The sequence below is a fragment of the Schistocerca serialis genome, chromosome 5 (assembly GCF_023864345.2).
Source record: "Schistocerca serialis cubense isolate TAMUIC-IGC-003099 chromosome 5, iqSchSeri2.2, whole genome shotgun sequence".
NCBI lineage: Eukaryota > Metazoa > Arthropoda > Insecta > Orthoptera > Acrididae > Schistocerca > Schistocerca serialis.
Window position 1 is genome coordinate 257,725,591 of NC_064642.1, and position 21,661 is coordinate 257,747,251.

Here is a 21,661-nt window from a genome sequence, read left to right on the forward strand (position 1 = left end):
TCTGTCATAGCAACTTCCAAATAAATAACAATTTCTTTTTGATGAAATTACGATACAGCCAATCTTGTTTTACAGTTGTTATCTGATTTTATTATAGAAACTCACTTTACATCAAGAATATTTACATTCAGTGGTTAAGGTACAAGTTTACGGGTTTTATTTGGTTTCAAACTATCGATTTCTTTTTACGTTTTTTCACTTCCAAATTTCTGACTCATTACATTTCATCGCCGCCTCAAAATTTTCTAGACTTCAACACTACAGAAGTTTACATGAATGAAGTTATTCATGACATAATCAAAAACTCTCTCGAGGATTCTATGTTAGCTATTGGACCTCCTCACATCTTGTTCCTGTTTTTTTTATTTTTTTGTGTTTGCTTGGACACAATTTGGTACTCCTTTCTTCCATCTGCCCATTTATTGATTCATCGTCTGTGCTCAGAATCACTAATATGGTCACTTCATGGTGCAGAGTCCTCAAAACCATTATATCTGACGTCATATTCAGCAATATCAACTTGACTGAAATTATTACTTTGCCGGCCGGTGTGGCTGTGCGGTTCAAGGCGCATCACTCTGGAACCACGTGACCGCTACGGTCGCAGGTTCGAATCCTGCCTCGGGCATGGATGTGTGTGATGTTCTTAGGTTAGTTAGGTTTAAGTAGTTCTAAGTTCTAGGGGACTGATGACTACAGATGTTAAGTCCCATAGTGCTCAGAGTCATTTGAACCATTTTTTGAAATTATTACTTTGTTGTTAATCAATACTCTGAGTCCAACTGTACTACACCCTGCTGAAATCCCTCTTCTTTACTATCCAACTTTGACTTTCTTAGCGGTTCTGGCACAGATACAAGAATGTCGGCTTTCACGACCGGATGTTTCAGCTGCGGAGAATTCTCCTGGGTTGTATGGCTGTGGTACATGGAACTCTTCTATCCCTGACTTTTGGTCCAAAGCTACGTTGGACATCTTCAGAGGTGCTCCTGGTTGTGCTGAGTCTTGCCGACTGACGAGTCTGACGTCGAAGAGCGGCCTAAATACCGTGGAAAGTGGGCGCGGTCCGGATTTCACATGATAGCAGATATAAACCTTCTTAAAGATAAAATATAACTATCGATCATAGAACGTCAAAGAGAAAAACTTCTCATCAATTCTGTAGCGCCACTACCCATATATCGCTGAGTTTCATGGCTTCTTCTTTTCTGTTAAAATTATCCCCACGTTTATATATTTCAATGACTTTTCTCTATAGCTTTGGATAATAGTTCGCCATAGTACATAAAACTTCAGTTTACTACGTGATCAACCAACTGAAGGGAAAGCAGACAAGTCAGCTGTGGCGGAACATGCTCTTCAGTTGGGTGATCTCGACGATGTGCCTCATGTGTCTATGAATCTTTGCTTGTTCCTGACTGGCGACAGTCAATCTTTAAAAATCTTGGTTTGCCACATTTGTAATGCAGCCGCTCCTGGTAGTTTGAACTACTTTTCTCTTCAGTGTGAAATCCATTGGGTTTTACGCTTTCGCATCCATCCCTGGCTTTTAAATCCATCGTCTGAAGTTTATTTTTAACATAGTCGACTGTTTGATCGCCTTCTTTCAAAACATCGGTCAAGTCCCCAATACAGTTTATGAATCCTGGCAACGATTTCTACATGTAGTTCAGCTTCTTCTTTTCTGTCCCTTTTGAATCTGCTGATTTTAATTTATTCACTTTTTCCAAAAATAATGAAGAGTGTTGCTGTGACCCTATAGTCTTCGAAACTGTTTGTCCAAGTTCTTTCCGTAAACAATTTGTAGTGCTGTTGATTCTTTGGAGTATAATTTGTCGATCTTTTTCACTACCTCAAACACAGTTTCCTTATCATCTACGAATTATTGAGCTTGTTCGAGATTATTCCATATATATGAGGCGTCAAAATGCAAATTGCTGTAAATCCACCTTTTCTCGAAAATGAGTTTGCCCACCATTTTTTTCTCTGTGGTGCCATCTATCGATTACACTAACAAAACAGTTTTTTTTCTGCCCTCAAATGTACCTCGAAAACCGTCTACAGATGTAAAACTCTGTCTTTCCACTTCTAGTTGCAAAGCAATACTGAGTGAATCCATTGTATGATAAAGAAGAACTTGGTGTATCCTTAGCATGCGCCATTATTAATAAGATTTGAAGATGCAAAACTCGCTTTGTATGCATTATGAATTTTGTCCGAATAATACAGCTTTCCGTCCTTATTACTTCATATACATTACTTTTGAGCCGACGGGTGGCAATTTGTCAAGTTGTCCCTACTGCAAACTAATGTGAAAGAAGGAACAGTAGCAAGTAAACTGTTACCTACCCATATTGGCTCGTTTTTCTTGGCTTGGCTTGTTTGTGAGTGCATGGAGAGCGTTTGTGGTATTGTTGTTAGATAAAATACAAAGAGTGCTTTATCATTTCCTCCATAATCATGGATGTTACTGATGGAAAACATGTACAATCAGTTCCAAAAGGAATAGGCCATAAAAATGGGACAATCCTTGTGACTGGAAGAGGAACAAAGCAAAACGCATGAGGTAACATTGAGTCCTCAACCCTAGTACTTTATGCGATTTCACTGCATGGAAATAATAAGAACTTCATTACCAACATTTCTGTAAACAGTAAGTAAAACTGTGATGTTTTAGGTTTATGTTAATATAAATTATGTTCATTTCATATGGCTGCAGTCAGGAACGATTTCCTTGAATGAACAGGGCATCATTGACTTTATAATTATTTGTTTAGGAAAACGTAGTACAGTACAGGATTTTCTTAGTGCATTTTCCTAGCTTTCTCCTTATTAATACTGTTCTATGGTAGATATTCCGCAAGTGGGTTTCCAGTTTGTCTCAATTGCAAGCCTGCAGCTTCATCAGTATATCAGTGTGCAAGAGTATCAATGCAGGATATAAGGAGATCACATCAGGCCTTTTATAAAGTTGCAGACAAAATTAAACAGGACTTGTTTATAATTATACGCACATCAGTCGAATCTCCGAGGAGGCGTCGGATTGAAGCAGCGGATTCCACGAAAAACATCAGATACTATTTGCCCCATCTGAAAGAGGTAAACCAATCTCAGCAATTGCGTGTGGGCCAAAAGATGTTTACTTGTGTTTCTTGGCATATCAACAGCGAGAATACAAAGAGTCTGTTGATGGTACTTACAGACAGGAGAAGCTCCAAGACGAGGTGGAGACGTAATGTTGAATATTTATCAAGGAAAACGAGTGTGGTTGCATGGGGGCTTAATTATAAATTTAATGCAAATATTTTTAATTTTTAGTAGCTAACTGTCCGGTTGCGCAGTCTCGTAAACGGTTGGCCCTGACTAGTTTTAGTACGCAATCTGACTGCATAGAATAACAACAAAGAATGAAAGAAAATTTCCGTTAACACAATTAATTAATTAAGTCCCCAGCAACTATAAAACCTACGAAACCAAAACACAAGTGTAATTGTTCTGTGTGTGGAAGTGTGATTCAACGTACACATCTGGCACGGTTCTTCTTCAATAAGACATGAAATTTTAAATACCATTTATACTGAAGTAATTAAAAAAATAGAAATACTATAATTGCGTAAGGAAACCAGAATTACACTCTAATACAAGAACACAAGCCAGATGCTTTGTTGACTGAACCTGTAATGACGCATAATTTAAGACATTGAAATAATAAAAAGAAAAGGGAATTTTTTTTTACCTTCATATATATTGACGAAAAGCACTCTGATCATTACAATATCTCCATTCGAACAACATCCGCTGTCTAGCCCATCAAAACTGCATAAAACATGGAACAAGCACTCCCTACTACAACATCTCAACACCGACTCACTAATACCACATCTCGATAAGCACTGACTACTACCACATCTCGACAAGCACTCTCCACCACGACTTCTCGACAAGAACTGCCAGTGGAGGCGGCGGAATAAAACTCTTTGGCGCAATCTCTGGCGCTGTGGCTCAGTGTAGCCACCTTTCACAGTTAAGAAGTTTGTTGAGAAGCTGAAACCAGTTCAATCACGCTACTGCCAAGGAAAAAAACATCAGTAGACTCTTTATGTTCATTGAAAATTCGATTGCAAAGCTTTGGAAAATGTTTTATTTGGATCCAGAGAAAACTGTGGACAAAGTTATGTACGAGTCTTTCAGATCTATTTTTGTATCTGATTATAATATCAGTTTCGCTTCCCCAGCAACCGACTGTTGCTCAGTGTGCATCAGTTTAGAACAACAAATAAAGCAATTAACCTGAAATACTTGAGATGAGGTGAAGAAACAAGAATTGACAACACAACTTGCTTTACACAAAGCTACAGCAAATGCTTTTTATGATGTATTGAAAGTTGAAGACAATGATGAAATAACCTTGGCATTTTACTGCCAGAAAAACCCTCCATTGCCTGCACTGCAAGATCAAAGTGCTTATTATGCATGTCAAATGTACATGTATAATTTTACTATGTGTCAAGGACCATCTGGTTCATGGCAAAACAAAGAGAACACGTTTATATACACATGGAAAGAAACAGACTTTGGAAAGGGATCCAATTAAATTGTTTCTTGTGTACAGCACAGGTTAACATCTACAGACCTAACTGACATCAATACCATCCAACTGATGTCAGACAGATGTGGAGGGCAAAACAAAAACCAGACGATGTTGGGTATGCTGTGCTATTGCCCAACGCAACAAGCTCCTGTCAATGTGAAATGAGCAGCTGGACATTCGTTTCTCCCGCCCGACAGAATTTTTGGCCGAACAGAAAAGGTTCTCAGGTCTAAAGTCGCAATTACCGCACAGAGTGAGTATAATGAAGTGTTTAAGGATCACAGGATAGTCTTGCAATTAGGAGTAGATGTCAACAATCTGTGTTGGAAGGAAGCAGTTGCTGATGTCATTAAGCCACATTGTCAGTGGCACTTCAGATTTGCCCCTGTAAAACGGGTTGTGACCACCAGAAGTAAACAAAGAAACGCACTAGTAAGAGGTGAAGTGGCTTATAGAATGGACGCTGGTAAAGGAAGAGGGATATGCAGACGAGGCAGAGCCTACTCGTCCATGGAGCCAAATGTTATCAGAATTGGAAGAGCCTTAAAGGAAGCTAAATTGAAGGACATTTATTTCTTGCTCAAAAAGCATTTCGGGCACACTTGGGAAGAAAATTAAAATCTTGCTTTCTACAAGAACATAATTCATTGTCAGACACCTGGGAACAATGCAGATGAAGATTCAGACTTTGAAATTCATCCAGAGGACAACGAGTTGCCAGTGTAATTTAGAGGGGACGGGAGAGGACTTGAAAGCTTGTGGCGTATTAACTACCTTCCAACTATTGTTTAATGTCACATAATTTGTAATCACATTCAGGTTTAGTCATTAAATCTTTTGTAACAGTATTAAGGTGTCTTTTTATTTTTGTTATTTTAATATATGCACATCAATCTCTACAGCAGCATAACTCGGTAGATCCCTGGGAACAGAGGCAAAAATTGGTGAATCCAAATTATTTTAGGTAACAACTAGCAAAATAAAAGCCGAATATTTCAGGGATTATGAGAAATATACTCCTTAGGTAAGCATAAATCTATGATGAAAAAGAATTTCAAATATCTGCCATATGAAGTAAGTAAGAAGTTTTTTGCGTTTCCTGAAAAAATGTTCTAGTGCAATCACTGCATTTTGCTTCTGGACGCCTCATATAGATTTTCTCCATGCCAAGTATCCGCTTTGCCATGTTCGTTTTCGCTGTTGAAGCAACTATATAGCATTTATTCCTTTTCAGATACGTTTCCATTCGCCTTTTCCAGTTCCCAGAGTCTTCTCCATCAAAAAGCGGTATCTTTATCTCAGCCACGTCCCATTTCACAAACGACACTTTTCGAACAACGATCTTCCTTTTAGTTCACGACCGATCACTATTTTCCCGAATAACATTCTCCTTTTTTAGTTTACAACAGTAGACTGCTACCATCTTAAGAATATTTATTTGGAAAAAGGTAAATACAGTTACATCGGTATTTACACAGTGAACGATTCATAGCACATGCAGCTGACTGGCTAAAGTACGTGCAGTAAATATATAATGCTCATTGTTGATTTCCCTATCGACACAATCAAAACTATCGATATAATGTACCGTATTCCAGCACTGACATCGGCAGATAGTGTGTGTAGTGCTATGAAACAGTGTGTGTACTGTATGTTGTGTGTGCAGTGACTGGGAATTAGACATTAATGAACAGTGTAGCATTAGGCTTTCATCATTATTAAATAACTTGTTTGTACCCTGGGGCAACCCTAATGAGGTAACACTGTTCTAAACAGTCCCCTTGTATTCATGAGGATGGGTACTCCAGTCTTTATCCAGCCATCCTGATTTAGGTTTTCCACTGTTTCCCTAAATTAGTTCAGGCAAATGTCGAGATGGTTCCTATTATAAGGCCACAGTGAACTACCTGTCCATCCTTATCATTCTACACCGGAACGCCTGTATATGGGAATTACTTTATTTTTGTAGTTTTTAAAGTTTAACGCCAAGACGTGTCCAATAGCCTTGTAAAGTAAACCTTGTTGTTGTGGTCTTCAGTCCTGAGACTGGTTTGATGCAGCTCTCCATGCTGCTCTATCCTGTGCAAGCTTCTTCATCTCCCAGTACCTACTGCAACCTACATCCTTTTGAATCTGCTTAGTGTATTCATCTCTTGGTCTCCTTCTACGATTTTTACCTTCCACGCTGCCATCCAATACTAAATTGGTGATCCCTTGATGCCTCAGAACATGTGTTACCAACCGATCCCTTCTTCTAGTCAAGTTGTGCCGGAAACTTCTCTTCTCCCCAGTCCTATTCAATACCTTCTCACTAGTTATGTAATCTACCCATCTAATCTTCAGCATTCTTCCGTAGCACCACATTTCGAAGGCTTCTATTCTCTTCTTGTACAAACTATTTATCGTCCATGTTTCACTTCCATACATTCCGGTTTTCATGGGTACTATGCACGTTTTCACCGCTGAATGATCGTGTGAACACTACTAAGTGGACCTCCTCCTTTAAATTTTCCATTGTCGTGTACGACATATGTACATAATTTCTTTGTGAGGAGAGAGGTGGAGCGTGATCTCATGTCACCTTTAGTAAAATTACCGTTATCGGCTAGATAAAAAAAACACTCTTACCTTTTGGAGGTGTCCAAACCTATGGATAAATAAAGCTACTACTAATAATACTACTGCAGTACATTAACATGTGACAAGTCGCTTCTTTGCAATAATTCTCAGACCCATTTCCTCTTTTTCTTTTTTTCTTTCCCTGCTGTAGCTAATAAATTTCGTCACACTTTTCCTTTTGTGTATCATTCTTAACCTTCCCAAACCACTGTGCCTTTGATGTCTACAATACTGGAAATACTATTGATGATGTGAGAGTCTCTTCAATATATCAAAGGGTAGACTGACTAGTATCACAGTCTAATAAACACAGTCACGACCCTCTCTGGTGTCAAAGTTGTTACCGTTTGATAGCTGGAGCGACACTAGCGCTTCAAGCGACTAGAGACTGATCAGTCACATGCGTCGTAAGGATAATGTTCGTTTTTAATTATTTTCTACTTAATTAGCGAAATATTTATCATAACTGTGCATTCCATGCGTTGGTAAATTACCAAGAGGCATGAATTATCGTGAAATACATGTAAAACCAGCATAATCACACTGAATTAATGACATAAGCTACAACTTAATCATGAAAAAATACTTTCCAATATATGTGTATTTGCACCTTACTCCGCTGAAAGCAAGAGAATATTAACAATTATTTCATGTGAAGCCTATATTTTTGTTGTTGACTATTGTTATTATCACAGGCGCTCTGCTTGACACTTTAAATGTATTTTGTGAATTCTAATGAGTCACCCGTTCTTACACTTCACTCGGCTGTCCAATACATGAATAATTTTGTAAATGTAATTATTTTTGCTTCAAAAGCGAATTTGTTGAAGAGTCTTACCATTTGTAGCTCAATTGTGGAACTGGTTTGTTCTGTGTTGGGAAACTGTTTTATTGTTTTTGATGGTTTAGTATCATGCTTGTGTCGTTTTCTCTTAAGATACAGCTGTGGTGGCTTATTTCGTACATTAATTAATGTAAGTATTACATTCCATATAGGATTCCCAAGATCCAAATCGGTGAGCTGGCTGAAAATGTAGCGAACGGAACTCCACTTTTCTGGCTAGATATACAAAGACTTTCTGCAAAAGGTCAGGTCTTACGGTGTTTACTAGCGATTTTTTTTGTTATTAAAAGAAAAAGACATTATTCGGTAAATAATCGTGTACATGGCAAAACTGTGCTGTAAACTATCGTTTCGAAAATTCCAGGGTCCTCAGGAAACTAATGAATAACAAATGTGGTGTCATGTTGCAGTTGCTGTTATTGTCGATTTTTATCGCACTACATAATGATTCCCTGTCATAACAACTATTAGACAGATCGGTATAAACGTTAGCATTAAGCCCGGTCCACACGCAACGATCTGTCTGCGCAGACATCGGCGCAGATGTCTGTACATGCAAAAGATCGCTGCAAATGTGGTGTGTTCACACGACACAAACCCCAATCTACTACTCGCCCGCCATCTGTCGGTGTAGAAAAGAAATATCAGTGGCAAGCGACTACGCTCCCCGAAAACGTCAAAATTTAATTCAGTTATTTTGAAAAATAGAAATGGAGGAAGTTCTGTTGTGGTCTGTGTTCGCAACTTGTGTTGCAAAAAACATTCAGACCAACCGCAGGAAACAGAGAAAGCGGTCAAATTGGTGCAGACAGTGGCTGCTAAAGCGAAAGTAGTTTTGTCACGTAAATTTACTGCGAGAGTTGCAGGGCGAACCTGTTTTGTTTTACATAACCTCGTGTTCCATTTCCTCGCACACTGGCACTCCAATTTCATCTTCAATTGTACTCCTGCTTGGTCTTGGCGTTTCTTGATCACTAAGAAAGCCAAGTAGATCAAAATACCATAACGTTGGCTGGTATACTTGATCTACTCCTACACCAGATCTTCTAGATTTCTGAACTTTGGATAACTCTTTTCGGTAAACAGTTCGCTGACAGACTAATTTACTTGACTTGCCTTCATGAACTCATCTTTCAGGAAAGCGTAAATAGCTTCACATGTGTTGGGTATTATTTCACTCAATGCTTGTTTCGATATTGCAGATGAAAATTCCAAATCATTGTAGCTCCTTCCTGTTGCTAGGAATCTTAATGTTACTGCCAGGCGTTCATGAGGAGAAATTTCCCTTCTCATACAAGTATTTTTCTCATAATATGAGGGGTTACATGCTTTAAGAGATAATTATAAGTTTCGACATCCATCCGCAAATAATTTCGCCAGTTCGCAACGAAATTATTTTTTTATTACCGTTTCTCTGTTTGCCGAGGCGCCAACTGACCGCAATTTTTCAATTAGAGCATTGTATGCTGCTGTCTTTTTGTCTCGGTCACTATATTCTTTACTTTTAATCTTCCACAAACATGGGTGGTTTCTGTATATTTCAATGAAATCACTTACAAACTCTCGAGAACACTGACGAGTATCAGCCATTTTAATGCCCTGTGCACACAAATACAAACACTAGACTGAGCAAACAGCTGTTTCGCGCCAGATTTGCGACGATCTCCTGTCCACACGCTCCAATTTGTCTGCGCAGATGTGGTTTGAACCGACAGATTTGAGAGGTTTCGCTCAAACCTCCAACTCCAACTTCCAGGTTTGCACACCCCTCAGGTTGGTGCAAATCTTCTGTTCACACGCAACGATCAGTCTGCGCAGATGTGATGTGCGCAGACATTTGCGCAGACAGATCGTTGCGTGTGGACGGGCCTTTAGCACTCACCAGATAGCGTTTTCAGAAGTGTGCTGGCTAGCCGCTCGGGGCGCTGCTGTCGCTGCAGGTAACAAAATCGAGAGGAGAGTCGCGACTGTTATAGACTGTGGTAGTATTGTCAAAGAACTTTTTCATCGTGACTCTGAAATGCAATAAGTTGTTTAACCGACGTAAATTATTTTCGAATGTGCATGCCCGCACCACTACATCCATGATAACACGCCGAAGTTGAAAGTGATAAAATATGAAATTCTCTCACTATTCACATAAATCGATATCTATCGAATTACAATTGACATTTGGTCTGTTTATAGAAAAAAAAAAAGCAAAGGTGTTTGTAAACAGTGTACAGGTGATTTGTTTTAGCTGGTTTTAGCTTGAGGGTGTGTAATACCGTTGTGTGTGTGTAGCATATAATTTGGTTTATGTAGTGAATGATTAGTGTTTCCTTTTTGCAGGTTCATGACTAAAAGTTGGAGAAGCGAAGGATAGAAAACCGACGAAATAATTCGTTTCTAACCACAAGGAAATGCCTCGAAGTGTCCGTGCAGCCGGTTTTGTAATTTTTAGGTACATCAGCAGTAAAATTGAGTACCTATTACTACAGGCGTCATATGGGGAGCATCATTGGACACCTCCAAAAGGTAAGAGTGATTTTTATCTAGCCGATAACGGTAATTTTACTAAAGGTGACATGAGATCACGCTCCACCTCTCTCGTCACAAAGAAATTATGTACGTATGTCGTATACGACAATGGAAAATTTAAAGGAGGAGGTCCACTTAGTAGCGTTCACACGATCATTCAGCGGTGGAAACGTGCATAGTACCCATGAAAACCGGAATAGGCAATGGTTATTAGCTATGTAGCTCTATTGTTTTGCATATTTGTCACAACGTATCCGAGAATTCTTCCCATGCTACTAGTCATTTCCTTTCCTGTGCCACTTTCAAATAGTGATGGAAAATAAAATCCTGTCAGCTTTGCTATAAGCCCTAACTTCTCCCGTATTATCTTTGCAACCGTCATGTGAAATGTTTGCTGGTGGCAGTATAATCATTGTGCAGCTGGCCTCAAATGCCGGTTTTCTAAATTTTTCTCACCAGGACCTCGTGAAAAAAATGTTCATCTTCCCTCCAGGGATTCCATTGTAGGATCCCATAGCATCTCTATAATAATTGCTTGCCGAGGGAACCAACTGCTGTCACATCTAGCAGCATGCCTCTGAATAGCTTCAATGTCGTCCTTTGACCTGACCTGACCTGACCTGGCAGAGATCCCAAACACTCAAGCAGTACTCAACAAAAGGTCACAATAGAGTTATATATGTTGTGTCCTCTGCAGCTGAGCTATAGTTCCCCAAAATGCTCCTACTGAAACAAAGTCAACCATTCACATTCCCTTCAACCAACCTGAAATGCTTGTTCCATTTCATATTGCTCTAAAACGTTTGGCGTAGGTATTTGACTGACACACCGTTTCATGCAGCACTCTTCTAATGGTGTATTTGAATGTTGTGGTGTGTGGAATGTTGAATGGTGTGTTTTCTCTGCTCATCTGCATTAACTTCATTTTTCTTCACTTGTAGCAAGCTTCGTATTATCACACCAACTAGCAATTTTGTCTAAGTTGTTTTATGTCCTCCTACATTCACTCAGCCATGGCACCTTACTGTACAGCACAACATCATTAGCAAGCAACTGTAGACTGCAGCTCACCCTGTTTTTCAGATCACTTATGTACATAGAAAATAGGAATATGCCTGTCACACTTCCCTGGAGCACTCATAACAATACCCTTCTGTCTGATGTATACACTCGCCATCAAGGACAACATGCTGGGTTCTGTTACTTAAGAAGTCTTCACTCACACACTTGGGACACTAATCTGTATGCACAGACCTTCATCAACAGTCTGCATGGGGCACTGTGTCAAATGATTACCAGAAATCTAGGAATGTGAAATTTGCGTGTGCTCTTCATTCGTGGTCCACAGGATATCATATAAGAAAAGGGTAATCTGGGTTCTATACAAGCAATGCTTTCTAAATTCATGTTGATTTGTGGACAGAAGCTTTCTTGTCTCAATGAAATGTAATACGTTTGCACTTGAAATGTTTTCAAGGATTCTGCAACCAACTTATGTTAAGGACTGGTGTGTGACTATGTGCATCCGTGCTTTTTCCTTCGTTGTGCACTGGAGTCACCTGGACTTATTTCCAGCTGCTTGGGACTTTGCAAAGGGCAAGAGATTTGTGATAAATGCAAGCTAAGTAAGGGGCGAATGCCGCAGAGTAATCTCTGTAACACCAAATTGGAATTCTGTCTGGACCTGGCAACTTACCTTTTTTCAACTCTTTCAGTTGCTTCTCTAACCCAGGGATGCCTATTTCTATGTCCTCTATTCAGCAGTCTGTGTGCCAGTATGTCTCCATGATTATTCTGTGTGAATGATTTCTTAAATGTGAAATTTAAAGCTTCCCGCTTTCTGTTTACTGTCTTCTAATGCCACCCCAGACTAGTTGACAAATGATGTGATAGAAGCCTTTGACCTACCTAGTGATTTTAAGGACGAGCAAAGTTTCCACTTCTTGATAAGATCTTTTGCTAAGATATAATGGTGGAAGCTGTTGTGTACTTCTTGCATTGATCTTCTTACTGATGCATGATTTTCTATTGACTTTTGCCTGTCACCATTTGCACTTTCTATCAGTCTGTTGGTAGGGAGGAGGGGGGTGGAAAAAAAAGAAAAGGCAAACAGAAAATAGCAGCATCAAATGTTCTTATGACCTGTAATCTATGCAAGTATTGCCTGCTATCATGAATTTAAATTTAAGCATTCCTTACAGGTTTATGGGCTAACCAGAGGCAAGTGTTGCATTAATTTATTGTTGAATGCTGATAACACTTGGCTATTCGGTATGTTGTGTCAAAGAGTATTGTAGAAAATACTGCCTTAACCAACCTAACCATTTGTTTTAGGCACTTAATTTATATGTGATAGTGTTTGTTGTTCGTAACATAAGTTAGTCTAGGGACCAATGACCTCAGCAATTTGGTCCCTTAGGAATTCACACACATTTGAACATTCTTTCATCTAGTGTTGTGGTCATATATGTCTCAGTTGGAAATGACTGAGCAATGTAGGTTGAAAACTCTAAAGCTGAAGAAAGACGTTTTTGGCTATAAATGTATTGGACTGCCAAAATAATCTCATCACCAATTATATAGAGAATTATAACTATTCTTTCCCCCATAAAATTACAAAATTATCATATCTGCTGGCAGCAGGTTGAACATTACTTCAACCTCACTAATTGAAATTGTACACTCAAGACTACAGTATACTGGAATATAAATGTAAAACAAATTAAGAAACAGACAAATTCATTGTGAAATGAGATTCCCAAGGATGAAGGGTGCCACTAATTCTTTCACCAGAAATTTTGCTAATCAGTGGAAAAAAGTCAAGCTAGATGAACCAGTAACATTTATTAGGTAATTACTTTTGAGAAAACAAACATGTCGTGGTACTGTTAAGTTGCCATTGTTAGCACTTCATTAGATATGCTATAAAAATAATGCCAGTCATTGAGGATGGAAAGACACGTGCATTGTGTCAAAATTGGTAATGGATGATACTCTTTTGCTGAGCGCACACATCAACAGCTGCTCATCTGCTGAGTTTGTGCCTCCGTGTGAATACCAAAGCATCCATTACCGCCAGTCAGCTTTGACCTGTGATGTCATCAAAATGGTGGGCACTGCCATTTCACACTTACACAGCGTGTCATCCAAGACGTCACACACTAAGCACATGAAGAAAAACGTTATTATGACATCACCTATAATCCAATTAATTCAAGAAAGAGTATCAGTCTAGCAGGACACCCACAGGAATTTGGGGTTTTGGACAGGACAAAGTGAACAACGTACCTGCTAACAATACACAGCAAAAAAAAAAAAAAAAAAAAAAAAAAAAAAAAAAAAAAAAAAAAAAAAAAAAAAAAGGTAGCAAAAATTCACAAAAATCTGGTATCGAAAATGTTACATGTTCAGCTCAAACGAACCCCACAATACCATGAAAGTGAAAATCACTCTAAAGGCTGGTATCAAAAAGTTCACTTGACATGTATCCTGTATAGCTGAACCAAAGCCCACAATGCCAACAAACCAAAACTCCCATGTCTAAACTCTTATCAAAAACCCAACCTGAGCAAAATAACTGCAAAACACACCATGATACCCACATATCAACTAATAGTTACGAACTTCAGTCAAGAACTCAGCACATAAAATCATAAAAATTTGCCCCAAAATCAGTTTCCACTCCAACATATCAAAGAAAATTATGCACATAAACACCCCTCCCCCTCTTCCGTCCCTCCCCCAACCACTAGATTTAACTTACAAACTTAGGGCTGTATAGTTTACCAACAAATTTCAACACTGCAATTGACAATAGTTTTCAGGCAAACTCTTCCTTCAACAGAGCTCATAAAGTTGAGACTCTATAGTATTAGCACCAGCCCCCATTACATAATTTTAAAATTCTGCACACTTGATTCATCATTTAATGTTGAGAACCCCTGCTCCCTAAAGAAAATTAATCTAAAATAACAGTAGAGCCCTCTACACTGTATTGCTCAATTAATCCAACCAAAACCCATTTTGTCTGCCTACCTGCCACCACACTGAAAAATCACATCAGTAAACATAGCCAGCCGGGGGGGGGGGGGGGGGGGGGGGGGGGAGGGGGGATGATGCCGTCCACAACCAGACTCCAATAACACCACTACCCCTCCCATATTATTTAGCTTTTCCAAACACAGACTTGTCAGTTTCCGCACCTAATCCTGCACCCAACACCCCTCAAAACAATCCTCTGTACTTCATAAACTCAGAATGAACCTCCAGACATATTGCTAAAGTCCATCTCATGGGTACAAAACCCTGTCAAAGATAATAAGTCAGCAGAACACTATACTACTTATCCCTTGTTAGACTCAGCCACTTCAATTAATTTCATTACTTCACCCCACTGTTGATCCTTCATACATTCCACCACAAGGCCAAATAACTGCTGAGATTTAAATGTCGTGTCCATGTTGTCACCCATGGTGGCATCTTATGTACGACTGGCAAATTTTGTTGTTAGGTACATAACTAGTAACAAATGATAAACAAAAATTAAATTTCCAACCATTAACAACAAGATAACATACCATTTCCAAAGCTGAAAACAAATCAGTAGTGAACAACAATAAAATGACTCTGACAAGCCAGCAAAAATAGACTTCTAGAATAGGGAATAATATAACAGCACTTAGTCTGTTAGCTTCACTAACATCACTGAAGTACAACTCCTAAAGATAGACATTCAGCAATAGTGTGCCATCACAGAAAACAAAATGCCATCTCCAAACATGATGCATATTAGATACATGGTTTAAACATAGCATAGCTATGTCACAGAGCAGAGTCATGCCATATTATGTACTCCCTGCGTTTACTTTTATTTATTCATGGTATCCTCTTTCTTCCTAGAATTTCTTTTTGATGATTGCTTCCTCTACGATCTTTGTGTCATATTTACTTCACTTGTGCTCCTCTTGTTTGTCACTTCTCAAATGCCCTTCTAAATTGTTAAATTTCCAGATATCGTGTGTTACATGCGTGTAATTGTTAGCATTCAGCTCATTCTGTCTGTATATATCTCCTTTGGCATGGGTTCCTGAATACCATTCCTGTGCAATCCTCTTTATATTATGTTAAGGTGCTCAAATTTGTATTTTTTGTGTGTCTGTAAACCTACTATCATCCAGTTAACTCATTAGATTTTTACTGTAGCTGTCTGCAGATAGGTAGCTGCTGCTGTTCCATTTATAAATTTTAGAAGTACATATTAGTGGTTGCATGTGAAATGAAATTTCTTTATTTAAATATCGTATCACTGATTCCAAATAGATAGTAAGTAATAATGGAAACAACATGTAGATAATCATATCAGAAAAGCGGATTTCGGTCACTGCCCTTATGATGTATGATGTGGATGATATCCACTAAACTTTGAAGCTAGCTGGAAATTGTTGTTGTTGTTGTTGTTGTGGTGGTGGTCTTCAGTCCAGAGACTGGTTTGATGCAGCTCTCCATGCTACTCTATCCTGTGCAAGCTTCTTCACCTCCCAGTACCTACTGCAACCTACATCCTTCTGAATCTGTTTAGTGTATTCGTCTATTGGTCTCCCTCTATGATTTTTACCCTCTACGTTGCCCTCCATTACTAATTTGGTGATCCCTTGATGCCTCAGAACATGTCCTACCAACCGATCCCTTCTTCTAGTCAAGTTGTGCCACAAATTTCTCTTCTCTCCAATTCTGTTCAGTACCTCCTCATTAGTTATGTGATCTATCCATCTTATTTTCAGCATTCTTCTGTAGCATCACATTTCGAAAGCTTCTATTCTCTTTTTCTCTAAACTATTTATTGTCCATATTTCACTTTCATACATGGCTACACTCCATTAAAATACTTTCAGAAATGACTTCCTGACACTTAATTCTATACTTGATGTTAACAAATTTCTCTTTTTCAGAAACGCTTTCCTTGCCATTGCCAGTCTACATTTTATATCCTCTCTACTTCGACCATCATCAGTTATTTTGCTCCCCAAATAGCAAAACTCATTTACTACTTTAAGCGTCTCATTTCCTAATCTAATTCCCGCAGCATCACCCGATTTAATTCGACTACATTCCATTATCCTCGTTTTGCTTTTGTTGATGTTCATTTTGTTTCCTCCTCTCAAGACACTGTTCATTCCTTTCGCTGCTCTTCCAGGTCCTTTGCTGTCTCTGACAGAATTACAATGTCATTGGCGAACCTCAGAGTTTTTATTTCTTCTTCATGGATTTTAATTCCTACTCTGAATTTATCTTTTGTTTCCTTTATTGCTTGCTCAATATACAGGGAGAGGCTGCAACCCTGTCTCACTTCTTTCCCAACCACTGCTTCCCTTTTGTGCCCCCCGACTCTTGTAACTGCCACCTGGTTTCTGTACAAATTGTAAATAGCCTTTCGCTCCCTGTATTTTACCCCTGCCACCTTCAGAATTTGAAACAGAGTATTCCAACCAACATTGTCAAAAGCTTTCTCTAAGTCTACAAATGCTAGAAACATAGGTTTCCCTTTCTGTAATCTATTTTCTAAGATAAGTCGTAGGGTCAGTATTGCCTCACGTGTTCCAACATTTCCATGAAATCCAAACTGATCTTCCCCAAAGTCAGCTTCTACCAGTTTTTCCATTTGTCTGTAAAGAATTCGTGTTAGTATTTTGCAGCCATGACTTATTAAACTGAAAGTTCAGTTATTTTCACATCTGTCAACACCTGCTTTCTTTGGAATTAGAATTATTATATTCTTCTTGAAGTCTGAGGCTATTTCACCTCTCTCATACATCTTGCTCACTAGATGGTAGAGTTTTGTTAGGCCTCGCTCTCCCAAGGCTGTCAGTAGTTCTAATGGAATGTTGTCTACTCCCGGGGCCTTATTTCGACTTAGGTCTTTCAGTGCTCTGTCAAACTCTTCACGCAGTGTCGTATCTCCTATTTCATCTTCATCTACATTCTCTTCCATTTCTATAATATTGTCCTCAAGAACGTCGCCCTTGTATAGACCCTCTATATACTCCTTCCACCTTTCTGCTTTCCCTTCTTTGCTTAGAACTGGGTTTCCATCAGAGCTCTTGATATTCATACAAGTGGTTCTCTTTTCTCCAAAGGTCTCTTTAATTTACCTGTAGGCAGTGTCTATCTTACCCCTAGTGATGTGCACCTCTACATCCGTACATTTGTCCTCTAGTCATCCCTGCTTAGCCATTTTGCACTTCCTGTCGATCTCATTTTTGAGACATTTGTATTCCTTTTTGCCTGCTTCATTTACTGCATTTTTGTATTTTCTCCTTTCATCAGTTAAATTCAATGTCTCTTTTGTTACCCAAGGATTTCTATTAGCCCTCATCTTTTTACCTACTTGATCCTCTGCTGCCTTCACTATTTCGTCTTTCCAAGCTACCCATTCTCTTCCACTGTATTTCTTTCCCCCATTCTTGTCAGTCGTTCCCTAATGCTCTCCCTGAAGCTTTCTACAATCTCTGGTTCTTTCAGTTTATCAGGTTCCATCTCCTCAACTTCCCCCCATTTTGCAGTTTCTTCAGTTTTAATCTACAGTTCGCAACCAATAGATTGTGGTCAGAGTCCACATCTGCCTCTGGAAATGTCTTACGATTTATAACTTGGTTCCTGAATCTTTGTCTTACCATTATGTAATATATCTGAGACCTTCCAGTATCTCCAGGCTTCTTTCATGTATACAACCTTCTTTCATGATTCTTGAACCAAGTGTTAGCTATGATTTAAGTTATGCTCTGTGCAAAATTCTACCAGGTGACTTCTTCTTTCATTCCTTACTCCTATTCCATATTCACCCACTACATTTCCTTCTCTTCATTTTCCTACCGTAGAGTTCCAATCATCCATGACTATTAAATTTTTGATTCCCTTCACTATCTGAATAATTTCTTTTATCTTATCATACATCAATCTCTTCGTCATCTGCGGAGCTAGTTGGCATTTAAACATTTACTACTGTGGTAGGCGTGGGCTTCGTATCTATCTTGGCCACAATAATGCGTTCACTATGCTGTTTGTTGTAGCTTACCTGCATTCCTATTTTCCTTAAACCTACTCCTCCATTACCCCTGTTTGATTTTGTGTTTATAACCCTGTATTCACCCAACCAGAAGTCTTGTTCCTTCTGCCACTGAACTTCACTAATTCCCATTATATCTAACTTTAACCGATCTATTTCCTTTTTAAATTTTCTAACCTACCTGCCCGATTAAGGGATCTGACATTCTACGCTCCAGTCCGTAGAATGCCACTTTTCTTTCTCCTGATAACAACGTCCTTCCGGAGATCCGAATGGGGGACTATTTTACCTCCGGAATATTTTACCCAAGAGGACGCCATCATCATTTAACCATACAATAAAGCTGCCCCTTTTCAGGAACCACATGTTTGTCTGGCCTCTCAACAGATACCCCTCCATTGTGGTTGCACCTACGGTACGGCTATCTGTATCGCTGAGACGTGCAAGCCTCCCCACCAATGGCAAGGTCCGTGGTTCATGGGGTATGGTGGAAATTATTATATTATGTTAAGTTTGAAAGTATTTTCTGCCTTGTTATACTGAAAAATTCTATACTACTGCAAAAAATGTTAGCTAGGAAAGGATTAGCAATATTAGTGCCATATATAAACAATAACACAATGATATTATTGCCATAGTCCACAGCATTTATAATCACTTGGTTGTAGCAAAATGTTTCCTGTCATATAACATGACATCACTAGTTTTTGTATGTACCGCTGTGCTTGTATGAAGAAGTTATTCAGGATGCCATATATTGTCACACGTTTTGACATTTAACTCACTGCGTGAAGTATCTGAGCGAACTCCAGTCCTTTATTATATTTTCCAGCAATTATGTTCCCATTCCTGCTGTTATAATAACTGATAGTGTTTTCGTTTCATCGAGGGTATACATACGGACCAAAAGCCCCGAAGCCGTGTTTGTATTGAGGAGGAGGAGTAGCATTCAAATCCCCATCCTGCCTCCATGTTTATGTCTCTGGTTTCCCTAAATAGCTTAAACTATGGCTTACCTTGAAATCAAAAGCAAGTGGGTAATTAGTCTCTTGAGAGTGTCATCCAGATCTTGTCATTGATTGTGACAGATTTCTGGTGGCTGGCAGCACTCAGGTACAATTGGTTGAGGTGGTTTTCTAAAGCATTTACAGTACCTTTTTCTGTCTAAGAACCACATTGTAACACCAAGCAAAACTAGATATAGAGGGGTGGAAATGGTGCTAGGTAGTGTTATAATTAACATATTTTTTACTGGTGACAATCAATGTGTGTAAAAGAGTGATCCAGACTGATTTGTTCTTTTTCATGGGGAACTGTCATGACAGCGCACCTACAGAGGTAAGTAGGGTGAATAAAGCACAAATGGTTTCAAATAAACATTGAATTTGTTTTCCAACTGTGTGGACAGTTTAAAAGACCATGATAATATCACACTGGGAGCAATTCATTACCAGCTAAAGATACGCAATAAGTTTGAGGGACCAGGGTATAGTCATAGCAGACTAAGGTAATAATTGATAGCATAGGCATGGGCTATAGTCTGCTATTACCAACAGGAAGGAATACAGGTGACTGTAATGCAATCACAGTGCGTGGACACAAGGGTTTAATGAACTCACGTAGCATGACGGCTATCTCACATTCAGACCCATTTGTTTGAATCATTAAGTCTGAGCACAAATAAATCTTCTACATCTACATTTATACTCCGCAAGCCACCCAACGGTGTGTGGCGTAGGGCGTTTTACATGCCACTGTCATTACCTCCCTTTCCTGTTCCAGTTGCGTATGGTTTGCGGGAAGAACGACTGCCGGAAAGCCTCCGTGCACACTTGAATCTCTCTAATTTTACATTCATGATCTCCTCGAGAGGTGTAAGTAGGGGGAAGCACTATATTCAATACCTCATCCAGAAATGCACCCTCTCGAACCTGGACAGCAAGCTACACCACAATGCAGAGCGCCTCTCTTGCAAGTCTGTCACTTGAGTTTGCTAAACATCTCCGTAACACTATCACGGTTACCAAATAACCCTGTGACGAAATGCACCACTCTTCTTTGGATCTTCTCTATCTCCTCCGTCAACCCGATCTGGTACGGATCCCACACTGATGAGCAATACTCAAGTATAGGTCGAATGAGTGTTTTGTAAGCCACCTCCTTTGTTGATGGACTACATTTTCTAAGGACTCTCCCAATGAATCTCAACCTGGCAACCGCCTTACCAACAATTAATTTTATATGATCATTCCACTTCAAATCGTTCCGTACGCATACTCCCAGCTATTTTACAGAAGTAACTGCTACCAGTGTTTGTTCTGCTATCATGTAATCATACAATAAAGGATCCTTCTTTCTATGTATTCGTAATACATTACATTTGTCTATGTTAAGGGTCAGTTGCCACTCCCTGCACCAAGTGCCTATTCGCTGCAGATCATCCTGCATTTCGCTGCAATTTTGTAATGCTGCAACTTCTCTATATACTACAGCATCATCCGCGAAGAGCCGCATGGAACTTCTGACACTTTCTACTAGGTCATTTATATGTATTGTGAAAAGCAGTGGTCCCATAACACTCCCCTGTGGCACGCCAGAGGTTACTTTAACATCTGTAGACGTCTCTTCATTGAGAACAACATGCTGTGTTCTGTTTGCTAAAAACTCTTCAATCCAGCCACACAGCTGGTCTGATATTCCATAGGCTCTTACTTTGTTTATCAGGCGACAGTGCGGAACTGTATTGAACACCTTCCAGAAGTAAAGGAAAATGGCATCTACCTGGGAGCCCGCATCTAATATTTTCTGGGTCTCATGAACAAATAAAGCTAGTTGGGTCTCACACGATCGCTGTTTCCTTTGGACACAGCATTGTAACTCAGAAACTGTTTGAGTAGCATGTGTTTTCCTATCTTTACAAACAGTCAGAAAATCTTGCATCTGTCAAGTGATATACTTTCACACAGGTTCCCACATAACAGGAAAAGAATGTAACCGATAACATTCGAGCTCACAGTTTTTTCAT

General features: G+C 39.2%; 1 protein-coding gene across 2 annotated transcripts in view; it reads left to right on the forward strand.

Annotated features, from left to right (window-relative positions):
* Positions 1-10,106: 10,106 nt before the first annotated feature.
* The window catches only part of LOC126481562 (bis(5'-nucleosyl)-tetraphosphatase [asymmetrical]), a 50,959-nt gene continuing 39,404 nt past the window's right edge, over positions 10,107-21,661 (forward strand). Inside the window, exons 1-2 of one of the 2 annotated variants that reach the window (XM_050105407.1) lie at positions 10,107-10,279; positions 10,386-10,571. In XM_050105407.1, the coding sequence (XP_049961364.1) occupies positions 10,457-10,571 (115 nt within the window). In that variant the 5' untranslated portion in view covers positions 10,107-10,279; positions 10,386-10,456. Of the gene's footprint in view, positions 10,311-10,385; positions 10,572-21,661 lie in introns of both variants that reach the window. The other variant, XM_050105406.1, reaches the window with a different exon arrangement.